The 13,357-nt window shown below is 57.3% G+C and overlaps 1 protein-coding gene across 1 annotated transcript in view; it reads left to right on the top strand.

The window, feature by feature from the left end:
• The window catches only part of PPP1R37 (protein phosphatase 1 regulatory subunit 37), a 55,849-nt gene that overhangs the window by 40,188 nt on the left and 2,304 nt on the right, over positions 1-13,357 (top strand). The window contains exons 2-9 of the mRNA XM_030795808.1: positions 6,259-6,356; positions 8,239-8,284; positions 8,509-8,609; positions 9,323-9,442; positions 9,975-10,125; positions 10,216-10,371; positions 11,852-11,964; positions 13,213-13,354. Of these exons, the coding sequence (XP_030651668.1) occupies positions 6,259-6,356; positions 8,239-8,284; positions 8,509-8,609; positions 9,323-9,442; positions 9,975-10,125; positions 10,216-10,371; positions 11,852-11,964; positions 13,213-13,354 (927 nt within the window). The remainder of the gene's footprint in view (positions 1-6,258; positions 6,357-8,238; positions 8,285-8,508; positions 8,610-9,322; positions 9,443-9,974; positions 10,126-10,215; positions 10,372-11,851; positions 11,965-13,212; positions 13,355-13,357) is intronic.

The following is a 13,357-nucleotide window of genomic DNA, read 5'->3' on the forward strand; positions in this document are numbered from 1 at the left end:
GGAAAAACAGCAGGAATGTAAAAGCTAAGGAGCAGTTATGTATTTTTTATTTTTCTTTCTTTCTTTTTTTTTTTTTTTAAGAGAGTCTCACTCTATTGCCCAGGCTGGAGTACAGCGACGCAGTCACAGCTCACTGCAGCCTCAAACTCCCAGGCTCAAGCTATCCTCCCATCTCAGCCTCCCAAGTCACTGCAACCACAGGCATGTGCTAATTTTTGTATTTTTTGTTTGTTTTGTAGAGACAAGGTCTCACTTTGTTGCTCAGGCTGGTCTTGAACTCCTGGTTTCAAGTCATCCTCTCGCCTCAGCCTCCCAAGTAGCTGGGATTACAGGCACACACTACCACGCCTGGCTAATTTTTAAATTTTTGGCAGAGATGGTATCACCATGTTGCCTAGGCTGGTCTCGAACTCCTGGCCTCAAGTGATCCTCTTGCCTCAGCCTCCCAAGTAGCTGGGACTACAGGCACACACCACCATGCCCAACTGATTTTTTAGTTTTTTGTAGAGACAAGGTCTCCCTATGTTGCCCAGGCTGGTCTCAAATTCCTGGGCTCAAAGGGACTTCCTGCCTTGGCTTCCCAAAGTGTTGGGATTGCAGGCATGAGCCACTACCCCTGGACCAAGTGAGCATGTATATGTGTGTGCTAAGCACTGGTTCCAGGGAGGGACCCTACTAAGTCACACACTCGCCACATGACCCTGGGAGTTAGTTACACTCATCCCCATTTTAGGGATAAAACAGTTGAGGCACAGGGGTCACATTGCTTTGCTCAAGAGTTTGAGTTGGGTGCTAGGATTTGACTCCAGGCAGTCTTGCCCCAGAACTCATGTTCTTTTTGTGTGTCTGTGAGAAGGAGTTTCGCTCTTGTTGCCCAGGCTGGAGTGCAGTGGTGCGATCTCAGCTCACCACAACCTCCACCTCCACCTCCACCTCCTGGGTTCAAGTGATTCTCCTGCCTCAGCCTCCTGAGTAGCTGGAGTTACAGGTGCGTGCCACGACACCCGGCTAATTTTTGTATTTTTAGTAGAGACGGGGTTTCACCATGTTGGCCGGGCCTGTCTCGAACTCCTGGCCTCAGATGATCTGCCTTCCTCGGCCTCCCAAAGTGCTGGGATTACAGGCGTGAGCTACCGCGCCCGGCCCAGAATTCATGTTCTCAACCATATTGCAACACCCTGTATCTCAGGTGGGACCTGTGAGATGCTGTGAAGCCCGCCTAAGGTCACTGAGTGTGTGAGAGAGACAGCAAAGATCCCAGCCCCATCCCTGAGGGCCACAGCTGTGCCCTAACCACTGTGCAGCCCTTCCCTTTGGAACCTGGCTCTGAGCTCCAGCCTGGGCCCTACACCAAAGCCTTTGAATGAACTGCAGTCCTGCCATGGCAGTTTGGCCCTGCCTGTGGAATGGGGGTCCTGTGGCTATGCTCCCCTGGATCCTGGGGACCCACCCCTTTATGAGACTTCAGTCATTTTGCCTGGAAACCGTGACTGACAAAGATCACCTGCTTCCTGCCGCCTTAAATGAGACACTGGGCATGACATGACCTTTTCCATGTCCATCATGGCGTCATGTGGGCTGTGACATGGCGTAGTCAGGTGGGTCCAAGCTGGCCCTGTGGTCAGACTTGGTGGACCCATCACCTCCCCTCTTGAGTCCGCATTGAGTGCAGATACTGAGGAACTGGGTGTGAAATGCCTCGGGTAGCAGCTCTCATGTGGTTAGTGCTCAGTACGCCAGAGTCAGTTATTTTGACCCACACCTGCTCATGAACTGTTTCACACTGCCATTTTCTTCTTACTCAGCCACCTCCTCACACTATTTTAAATGGACAGGTGTGTGTAGGGGCTCGTCCTGGGCCAGCTAGCTGCTCTCCCTGCAACTTTGGACAAGTTATCGCACCTCTGCCCCATGCTGCAGTTTTCTCCTCTGTTTTTTTTTTTTTTTTTTTCTTTTTTTCTGAAATTTTTTTGTAGATACTGGCTTTGTTGGGCTGGTCTCAAACTCTTGGCCTCAAGCAATCCTCCTGTCTTGGCCTCACATAGTGCTGGGATTGCAGGCATGAGCCATGCGCCCAGTCTCCTCTCTAAAGTGGGAGAATACTAATACTCCCGTGATGGAAGTGATCAGGGAATTGAAGCTGTGTTTATTTGCATTGGAAGTGCTGGTGATGGGCCTGGCGGGTGGGAATGCTGTCAGTGCGAACTTCTTCTCTGATCTGCCCATGCTGCTCTTTCTTTTTTCTTATTAATAGATTGGTTTCTTTTTTATTTGAATACATTTAGCCTCATTTCTAAGCAATAGTATTTGTAAAATCTTAGTTTTGGTGTGCTCATTCCTTTTTTTTTTTTTTCTTGAGACAGAGTCACTGTCGCCCAGGCTGGAGTACAGTGGCACGATCTCGGCTCACTGCATCCTTCACTTCCCAGGCTCAAATGGTTCTACTTGAGCGTGCCTCAGCCTCCTGAGTATGTGGAACTACAGGAACCCACCACCACGCCCGGCTAATTTTTGTATCTTTAGTAGAAGTGCATTTCTACTGCGCTTCTGTAAGCACTTGGGCGGATGTGACCTCCTCGGTCTCTGGCTCTGGTGGTGACTCCCTCAAGGCCAGGCCTGGTTCCAGACCCTATAGGTACCCAGCTGAAGGTGTGGTCTGATCGCTGTGTGGGGAGTGAAGGTTGCCAGCCTAGGAACTGGGCCTCATGCTCACGCAGAGGCTCTTGGAACAAAGAAGAGGCACCATCTTGGCTGGGCGTGGTGGCTCACGCCTGTAATCCCAACACTTTGGGAGGCCAAGGTGGGTGGATCACGAGGTCAGGAGTTCGAGACCAGCCTGACCAACATGATGAAACCACATCTCTACTAAAAATGTAAAAATTAGCCAGGTGTGGTGGCGCGTGCCTGTAATCCCAGCTACTCAGGAGGCTGAGGCAGGAGAATCGCTTGAACCAGGGAGGCAGAGGTTGCAGTGGGCTGAGATCGTGCCACTGCACTCCAGCCTGGGCGACAGAGTGAAACTCTGCCTCAAAAAAAAGAAGAGGCGCCATCCCAAGCACTTTATGTGCATGAGACCGGCTGCCATTGTGTCAGGGGTTATGGTGGTATCCACCCTGATGCCACAGCCAGCTCTGGGCCAGCCTCCTTGCCCCAGCGGTGCCCACCCCCAGCCTGATCCTGGACCCTGGCGATGCTGTGACATGAGCTGCTGCTAAGCGTTTGCAGTGCCAGGCCCGGGCCGAAACGATTTAGTTCCGTTAGTTCACCCACCCTGTAAAACAGCTACGCTTCTGTTCCCCGTTTAAGGCTTTGAGGAAGCTGAAATGTGGAGAGTTGAGAGTGGCTCCAGAGCTCCTGAGCCAGGGGCTAGGACTTGAACCCTGTCTTCAGCCGCCACACAGGACAGCTTAGGGTGGGCCTGGCCTGGCTCCCTGCTTCACAGAGTTGATGTGCTCCTGGATGAAGCGCCTGGCATGAAGTCCGTGGGCAGCGCTGCTCTGTGTGTCATGTGAATTCTTCTTACGCTTCTGATAGTTCCTCCAATTTTGCATTTCCTTTTTTTTTTTTTTTTGGGATGGCTCTTGTCACCCAGGCTGGAGTGCAATGGCGCGATCTTGGCTCACTGCAACCTCTGCCTCCCAGGTTCAAGTGATTCTCCTGCCTCAGCCTCCCGAGTAACTGAGACTACAGGAGCGCGCCACCATACCCAGCTAATTTTTGTATTTGTAGTAGAGGCTGAGTTTCGCCATGTTGCCCTGGCTGGTCTTGAAATCCTGACCTCAAGTGATCCGTCCACCTCAGCCTTCCAAAGTGCTGGGATTACAGACGTGAGCCACCATGCCCGGTCTGGAATGATGATTTTTAAGGCAAAACATTAAATAGGATTGCAAAGGATGCCAGTGGGAATATCATTAGCTAAATGCTCTTCCTCATTGACATGTGAAGTGACAGGATGTAGCAGCAGCTGTAATAAGGCCTTCAGTCTCAGAGTAGCGATGGGCATTCAGAATCTGCAATAACTTGCTGCAACGGGAAAATATCTGTCGTTTCTTTTCATGTCAGTTTCAAGGTCTGCTAAACACTGTTTTTTTTCTCTCTCTCTTTTGGCCTCTGTTAATAAGAAGGAAATGCTAAATTTCAGTTCCATTCATGAAAATAAAGAGATAAGTGTCTCCCCTCAAGTTCATGGACCCTTTGGGGGTCAAATGGTTAAGACCGGGGCATGCATGGGCTTGTCCATGGCTCGGGGTAGCTGCTGCAGTCCTGGGGGCTGCCTTCCCAGGCAGGGCCAGTTCCAGTCCCCACTAGAGCTCCAGGGTCACCAAGCACATGGGCCTTTGTCAGACAGCTCCCTCTCTGTCTGCAAGAGGGGCACCTGCCATCTGCTGATCCCCTGCAGCTCCTCCCAGGCCTCCACCCCCAAGGAGGAGGAAGTGCCCAGGCAGGGACCAGGCCTGACCTCTGGGGAGGCTGGCGGCTGGCCTCTGTCGGCTTCTTTGCTCCAGCACCGCAGTTCAGCAAGCCACCGCCACCCAGCACAGTGGCCAGAGAGGAGTCCCAGGGTCTGATGTTAGACTCTGCCCTGGACCAGCCACCTGGTCCCAGGGAGACACCATACTTTACCTGGACCTCAGTTTCTTCCCCTAGAAAATGGGGCAGTGCTTGATGAGACCAGCGGTACAGAGACCCTGGCCTAGCAGGGTGGCAGGAGGAGGAGTCCACACGGAGATATTACTGGACTGGGAGCTCTCTCGGGGACTCCCACTGAGTCCAGCAGCAGGGGAATGGCAGCAGGGCGAGGGGGCCCCCCCAAGAAGCTGCCAGCAAGCCCTCTTCCTGGCCCCCTTCCCTGCCCGTCGTGTCATCTCCATGCCCAATATCTGCTGGCCCAAAGAAGATCTAACGGCCAGGCCTGACCTCTCCCTCTTCTGCTCCTAGCCTTTCCTTCCTGCTCCCCTGGTCACCCTGGGGTAAATCCAAGCTCTAGTAGCCAAAAACTGGAAACAGTACAAATTCCTCTCAGCTGGTGAATGGGCAAACACAACGCAGCACATCCTATAATTACTCTTCAGCGGTATAAAGGGACTGAAACTCGCGCTCATTATGCTCAGTAAGGGAAGCCAACCGCAGAAGGCCACACAGTTTCAATTCCATTTTAATGAAATGTCCAGAAAAGGCAAATCTGTGCAGATGGAAAGCCCAGCCCTCCCTTCCGAGTGGTGGCGGCTATGGCCCTCCAGGGACCGGGGCTGCAGCTGTTGGGTTTGGGCTACATCCCTTCATGCTGGGAGCCACTGCCTGTTAGCCTGGGAACACCCGGGACCAGGCCTGTGTCTTCCAACTGCTGCTGTGTCCTGCGTCAAGGGGCTGGGCCCTGAATAGTGTACGGCGATGTTTAGCTATTGAGAGTGTTTTGGGAGTGGCGATTCGGAGAGGCACGTGGCATTGTAGTTGAGAGCTGAGTTCAAAGCCCGGCTCGCATATATACCTGCTGTGTGATCTCGGGCAAGGTTGTTTCTCTGAGCTTGGTTTCCTCATAGGGTTGAAGCGAGGATTCATTCTTTCACCCAAAAATCCAAAAAAAAAACCCCCAAAAACCAAGGACCAAGTACAGTGTCTCATACCTGTAATCCCAGCACTTTGGGAGGCTGAGGCAGAAGGATTGCTGAAGCCCAGGAGTTTGAGACCAGCCTGGGCAACATAGTGAGACCCCATCTCCACCAGAAATAAAAATGACCTGGGCGTGACAGTGCAAGCCTTTGGTCTCTGCAGCTCGGGAGGATGCTTGAGCCTGGGAGGTCAAGGCTGCAGTGAGCCGTGTTCTCACCACTTACTCCAGCCTGAGTGACAGAGTGAGACCCTGTCTCAAAAACAAACAAAACGCCGAGACAGTGTTGGAGACATGGTGGTGACCAAGACAGCCGCAGTCCCGTCCTCCTGGGCTCCCGGGCTAGTAGGGGAGGTGGCTGATGTGTAGAAAGATTGTGTGCTGTTCATTGTGTATTTGTGTGAAGGTGCTTGGAGCCGAGGTGAGGTGTAGAGGACGGTGCTGACTTGGGGTGCAGGTGCCCAAGGGCACCTTACCTCGGGCAGTGGCCAGCGGGGGGCCTGAAAGGGAGGACAGAGCTCAGGCAGCCTGTTGTTGGGGGAGGGCTGAAGAGGGCAGTATGGGCAGAGGCCTTAGGGCGGGAGTGGGTGGAGCCCCATGAAGGACTCGGGGTGTGGACAGTCACAGGCCTGGGTCCTCTGTGCCTGCAGCCCAGAATGTGACCGTGGACGAGGTCATCGGCGCCTACAAGCAGGCCTGCCAGAAGCTGAACTGCAGGCAGATCCCCAAGCTCCTCAGGCAGCTGCAGGTACGGGCGGGGCAGGGTGGGTGTGTCCGGTGTGGGTGTCAAGGAGGGGCCCTAGGGTGGAACCACCCCAGCAGGAGAGGGCCTCCCAGTCCCCAGCCCCAGGTGTTCATGAATACATCTTTGAAAGCCTGCTGCCCAGCTAGAGAACGAATCAGTTTCTTCATAAATATGAAGAGCACAGAATTCTATAAAGTAAGACATTCAGGTATCTGTCAGCCCCAAAAGAAACGCTGTTCCCTGGTTAAGAGGCATATCTATGGGCCGGGCGCGGTGGCTCACGCTTGTAATCCCAGCACTTTGGGAGGCCGAGGCGGGCGGATCACGAGGTCAGGAGATCGAGACCACGGTGAAACCCCGTCTCTACTAAAAATACAAAAAATTAGCCGGGCGTGGTGGCGGGCGCCTGTAGTCCCAGCTACTCGGAGAGGCTGAGGCAGGAGAATGGCGTGAACCCCGGGAGGCGGAGCTTGCAGTGAGCCGAGATCACGCCACTGCACTCCAGCCTGGGCGACAGAGCGAGACTCTGTCTCAAAAAAAAAAAAAAGAGGCATATCTATGATTCTTGTAAGTCTGAATTACAAAATTTATGTATTCTTTTTTTTTTTTTTTTTTTGAGATGGAGTCTTGCTTTTGTCTCCCAGGCTGGAGTACAGTGGCACGATCTTGACTCACTGCAGCCTCAGCCTCCCGAGTAGCTGGGATTACATGTGTGTGCCACCATGCCCAGCTAATTTTTTTTGTATTTTTAGTGGAGACAGGGTTTCGCCCTGTTGGCCAGGCTGGTCTCGAACTTCTGACCTCAGGTGATCTGCCCACCTCGGCCTCCTAAAATGCTGGGCCATGCCCAGCATATTCATAAAAGTCAGAATTACAGAAATAACACATATCCTGAGATTAAAAAAAAATAAAAATACTACAGATCTGAAAAGCCAAATCTACCTCTTATCTCCTGCCCCAAGGCCCCCTCCTCAGGAACCCCCGTTGTTGGCCACTCGGCATTTCCTGGCCTTTTCTGTGCGTTGGCAAGGTGGCTATTGAGAGGTACCTGTTGGTTTTCCATTTCCACATAGGTCGCTCTCCCACCCTGCCGGTCCCCCAGTCCCCTCCCTCGGCACCTCTCCTGTGGGCCCCTGCCTGGCGCCTAGTCAGTGAAGCACCGCTCGTCCTGAGGGTTCCAGGGTTGCCTGTCCTCGGGCTGTTGTACCCTCAGCTGTGCTGGAAGCAACCAGGCTGCTTGTCCATCACTGTTCACTGGGGTTAGGGTAGGTTCTCTGGAACATTCCAGAAGAGGGGCTTGCCAGGTCCCAGGAAGGGTGGCTGCGCAGTGTGGCGGCTGAGAGAGTGGGTCCTTGGAGCCCGTCGGCTTGGTTCAGACCAGCCCTGCCGCACCCACCCTGCAGGTGATGTGTGTAAGTTCAGAGCACGGGCGCTGGCGTCTGCAGGGCGGTGGGCTCTGACTGGGTGCTGGGCCCCAGGCCCTGCCTTCACCAAGAGGCCTCCTGTGCCCAGCCTTGCCGTCTTCCCAGGCTCATTTCCTGCCTCACAGCCTTCGCACAGACTGCCTCCTCTGCTGGGACATCCCCAGAGATGCTGGGCCCACTCCCTCACTCGCTCCTGCTGGGGCAGGGGGCTTCGCCCAGGCCTGCCTGGCTGCAGTGCTGGCCGGTCCTCAGTCATGTGGGTGCAGAGTTCTCTCGCTGTCTAAGGCCCTGTACCCCAGGTTCCAGCTGGTGGGCGGCCTCTGAGCCTCTGTTCAGTGCCTTTGCCCAAACCCCACCCCAGAACCCTGCCCGACCTCAGGCATAGCAGCCATTCAGGGCCTCGGCTGCCCCCCTGTTCAAGTGTCTTCCTGCCTTAACCCCCATCCACTCTACTTTCTCAGGAATTCACAGACCTCGGGCACCGCCTCGACTGTCTGGACCTGAAAGGTATGTGTCTGGCCAGGGGCTGGGAGTCCTTGGGTCGTGGGCAGGTCGGGGGCTCCTTAGAGGTGGGTCTGAGGACCTGCCTGGGGTTAGCGGCTTCTGGAGCTGAGCTCGGCCAGGGCAGGGGCTGGGCCTGATGGGGGGTGGGAGACTGGGGGCAGAGGGCCCTTCCAGCCATGCAAAGGTGCACTGTCTTAGATATGCGCACGGCTGCTGTCTCCCCCCAGGTGAGAAGCTTGACTACAAGACCTGCGAGGCCCTGGAAGAGGTCTTCAAGAGGCTGCAGTTCAAGGTCGTGGATCTGGAGCAGACAAACCTGGATGAAGATGTGAGCGGCCCTGCCACCGCCCACTCGGCTCCCTGAGCTCCGGGGCCCCTTCGAGGTTTGGGTGGGGAGAGGACACTGCAGGAGGAGGGGGTCCCCTAGACAAAGGCTGAGGGGTGGCGCAAGGGCGGGGCCTCTTGCAGGGCAAGAGGAAGACATCCAATATGACCAGAGTGGATGTGGAGGGTGCGTTGGGGCCCCTATGGCCCACCCTCATAAGCAAGGAGAGCCTTGGGGAGCTGGGCTGAGGGGCAGGCGTGTGGCCCCCAGGAGCCCTTTCAGGAACCACGCTGGAGGGTCCAGCTCCTACAGGGTGGGCTTGGGAAGCATTCTGAGAGCAGCCTCCCATCGAGGCCCAAGGGCCCTCACCTCCTCAGCCTTGGGAGTCCCCAGGCACCCCAGGTGTCGGGATCCAGGGGCAGGGGACCTGGAGAACTGAGGCCCAGGCTCAGGAACACCAAGGCCTGTCCTGGTGACTCAGCACATCAGTCAAGGACTCTGGAGGGCAAGTGACAGAAAACAAAACTGACTACAGCAGAGAAGGAAAGGGTTTGTCCCCGTGGCTCACGGCCCTGTCTGTGCTTGTCCTCCTCTCCGGTGTGGCTCTCTCCAGACCCTGGACCCCTCGTCTCTCGGTGGGGCCCGGTGTCAGGGCCCACGCCTCTCCTCCAGGGCAGCCCAGAGCTGAGGCTGAGTCCCCGAATCTCTATGCGCAGGGTGCCTCGGCCCTCTTCGACATGATTGAGTACTACGAGTCGGCCACCCACCTCAACATCTCCTTCAACAAGCACATCGGCACCCGGGGCTGGCAGGCGGCCGCCCACATGATGCGCAAGGTGGGCGCCTTGGCTTCCAGGAAGAGGCAGCTCAGGCTCCCGGCACGGGGAGGCACTTTCTCAGGGCACGACCCATAGGCTCTGACTGCATGAGCTCTTGAGTGTGGGCTGTTGTGGGGATGCTGGGCCTGGCCCCCAGGACCCCTGGCCCCTTCTCTCCTTGCGAGGCGTTTCATGACCTCCAACTTCTCCCGTAATGTCATCCCCTTGGAGGTGGCCATGGTTCCCATCCCCACGTCACTCCTGTGTGAAGGCTGGGTGGAGGGAAGGGACGGGGCTATCTGGGAACCTTCCAGCCACACAGGAGTTGGGGATCCTGGCTGCCACCAGCCCTGCCTCGCTCACCCACAGGACCCCAGGCTGAGCCTTCCCTCCCCAGCCACAGTTACCCCCATTGTAAAACAAGGCGACGTAGCTAGATGACAGCTGTGGCTTCGTTGCTCATTGAGACGTGGGGCCGCAGGTCCTGGGGCCAGGGAGTGTTGCGGCAGGCCTGAGCCAGTGGCTCACCCCTGTCCTCTTGCCCCTGCAGACGAGCTGCCTGCAGTACCTGGACGCCCGCAACACGCCCCTGCTGGACCACTCGGCACCCTTCGTGGCCCGTGCCCTGCGCATCCGCAGCAGCCTGGCAGTGCTGCACCTGGAGAATGCCAGCCTGTCGGGGCGGCCCCTCATGCTGCTCGGTGAGCCCCAAGCCCGGGAGGGTGAGCAGGATGTGCAGCCTGCGGGGGGCAGGGGCCTGCCCAGTCACTGTGCCCACTCCTGGTCCCCAGCCACAGCCCTGAAGATGAACATGAACCTGCGGGAGCTGTACCTGGCGGACAACAAGCTCAACGGCCTGCAGGACTCGGCCCAGCTGGGTAACCTGCTCAAGTTCAACTGCTCCTTGCAGATCCTGGACCTCCGGAACAACCACGTGCTGGACTCGGGTGGGTGCAGTGGCCCACCCCACCCACACCCGTCACCCAGCACCCACTCCCGTCACCCGGCACCCACTCCCGTCACCCGGCACCCACTCCCGTCACCCGGCACCCACACCCGTCACCCGGCACCCACTCCCGTCACCCGGCACCCACACCCGTCACCCGGCACCCACTCCCGTCACCCGGCACCCACACCCGTCACCCGGCACCCACTCCCGTCACCCGGCACCCACACCCGTCACCCGGCACCCACTCCCGTCACCCGGCACCCACACCCGTCACCCGGCACCCACTCCCGTCACCCGGCACCCACACCCGTCACCCGGCACCCACTCCCGTCACCCGGCACCCGCACCCGTCACCCGGCACCCACTCCCGTCACCCGGCACCCACACCCGTCACCCGGCACCCACACCCGTCACCCGGCACCCACTCCCGTCACCCGGCACCCACTCCCGTCACCCGGCACCCACTCTGCCCGGCCCTGCGCTAGGTGGTGCTGGGGACAGACGTGGCCAAGACCACCCCAATGCTGTCCTGCTGGGGCTCCCAGGAGGAAGACAGACCCGCCCTAGACAGTGACAACCTCGAGTGGGCAGGACTGGGCTGATGGAGCCCAGAGGTGGGATCCGATCAGTCTGGGGGCCAGGGAGGGCTTCCAGGAGGAGGAGACAGCTCAGCTGACAGCCGCAGGATGAGGCGAAGTGAATAATTACAATCTGAAAAGAAAGCAGTGTTGCTGCGATAACAGGGTCAGCTAGAGGCTGCTTTCAGATGGTAGAGGAGGGAAGACCACCGTGGGGTGGGACCTCTGGGCTTCCATCCGGAGGCTGGGAGCAGAACCAGCCTGTGAGAAGCCTGGGAAAGGGTCCAGACCGAGGGAGCAGTGAGTGCAGTGGGAAGAGCTCTGGTGTTTGATGCTGGGGGGTTGAGCAGAGAATGGGGAGCCATCAAAGGAGGCGTTCCTGTTGCATCCTGGAGGGGTGGGGTGGGTCACTGTGTCCCCAGGTGGCAGGCCCAGACCCCACTCTACTGAGCACCTGCCAAGGGCCATGGCTGTCGGCCCCTGGGCTCAGCCCGGAGGGAGACACAGGGCTCTGCCCTTGGGAGCTTGTACTCCAGTCTAGAGAGACAAAGATAAGATGAGTGAAATCTCCAGCCTGTCAGACGGTGGGATCTGCATTGGAGGGAGACAGCAGTGACTGTGGGTGGGAGTGAGCTGGCTGTGAGGTGAGGTGGGCCAGAGGTGGTCACATCTGAGCAAAGATCAGAAGCATCTGGGGGAGGCTGTCATCCGGGCACCCAGGCCTAGGGGTCACAGATGTGTGCCCAGGGATGCCAGGCCGAGGCAGGGCTGCAGGGCAGGGCCTGGGCCTGTGGGGCCTCCATGGAGGTCCTAAGCAGAGGGGGTTGCTCCTACCCTGCAGTCCCCTCCCCAAGAGGCACCCGGACCCCAGACGGGGCTCTGACTGCTGGCCTCCCCCAGGTCTGGCCTACATCTGCGAGGGCCTCAAGGAGCAGAGGAAGGGGCTGGTGACCCTGGTGCTGTGGAACAACCAGCTCACGCACACAGGCATGGCCTTCCTGGGCATGACACTGGTGAGTCAGGCTGGCAGGGAAGGGAGGCACCTGGGTCCCCGGTGCCACCTCCCACTCCAGCTCTCAGCACAGTTGCCTCCAGCTGACGGCTCCTGTCCTGCCCATCCTGCAGGTTCAAGACGATTTAAGCTCAGCCCCACCTGCTTCCTCATTCACCTTCTGTGCCTGTTTTCCCTGAGGAGGAGCCCTTCTTTCATTATCTCCTTTTTTTTTTGAGACTGAGTCTCATCCTGTCACCCAGGCTGGAGTGCAGTGGCGCCATCTAGGCTCACTGCAGCCACTTCAGCCCCCGCCTCCTGGGTTCAAGCGATTCTTCTGCCTCAGCCTCCCAAGCAGCTGGGACTACAGGTGCCTGCCACCCCACCTAGCTAATTTTTGTGTGTGTATGTATATATATATATATATATATATATATATTTTTTTTTTTTTTTTTTTTTTTTTTTTTTGAGATGGAGTCTCGCTCAGTCGCCCAGGCTGGAGTGCAGTGGCTCGATCTCTGCTCACTGCAAGCTCCACCTCCTGGGTTCACACCATTCGCCTGCCTCAGCCTCCTGAGTAGCTGGGACTACAGGCACCCGCCACCATGCCCAGCTAATTTTTTTGTATTTTTTTTAGTAGAGACGGGGTTTCACCGTGTTAGCCAGGATGGTCGCAGTCTGATCTTGTGATCCACCCTCCTCGGCCTCCCAAAGTGCTGGGATTACAGGCGTGAGCCACCGCGCCTGGCCTAATTTTTGTATTTTTAGTACAGACGGGGTTTCACCTTGTTGGCCAGGCCGGTCTTGAACTCCTGACCTCAAGTGATCCCCCCTCCTTGGCCTCCGAAAGTATTGGGATTATGAGTGAGTCACCGTGCCTGGTTTTCAGTTTTTACGTGGTGCTTAAAGCAAGCCACGCAGGTACAGAGACTCAGGGCGAGCACTCGTGTGCCCAAACCCTGGGTAAGAGTCGCCCTCCTTGGGGGCTTCAGGGCGCTCAAGGTCCAGGCCCTGGCCAGGGGCTGAGGCTGTGGGGGGTAGGGACTGACTGGGTGCCTGGGGGTCTGGGAGTGGACGGGGGACCTGGCATTTGGGGAGACTTCAGGTACAGGAGGAACTTCAGGCCAGGCCTGCGGCAGGGCAGGACGGCGCGCGAAGGAAAAGGAGCGCCCGGGCCTGGCTGCCTTCCCGGCTTCTTTCCTGACTTGGCCTCCTGGGCCCTCGTCCGCCATCACGGCCTCCTCCTCACCCTCACGCCCCCTCCCTCCAGCCGCACACTCAGAGCCTGGAGACGCTGAACCTGGGCCACAACCCCATCGGGAACGAGGGTGTGCGGCACCTCAAGAACGGGCTCATCAGCAACCGCAGCGTGCTGCGCCTGGGGCTGGCCTCCACCAAGCTCACGTGCGAGGGTA

Source organism: Nomascus leucogenys, chromosome 17, assembly GCF_006542625.1.
Source record: "Nomascus leucogenys isolate Asia chromosome 17, Asia_NLE_v1, whole genome shotgun sequence".
Classification (NCBI taxonomy): domain Eukaryota; kingdom Metazoa; phylum Chordata; class Mammalia; order Primates; family Hylobatidae; genus Nomascus; species Nomascus leucogenys.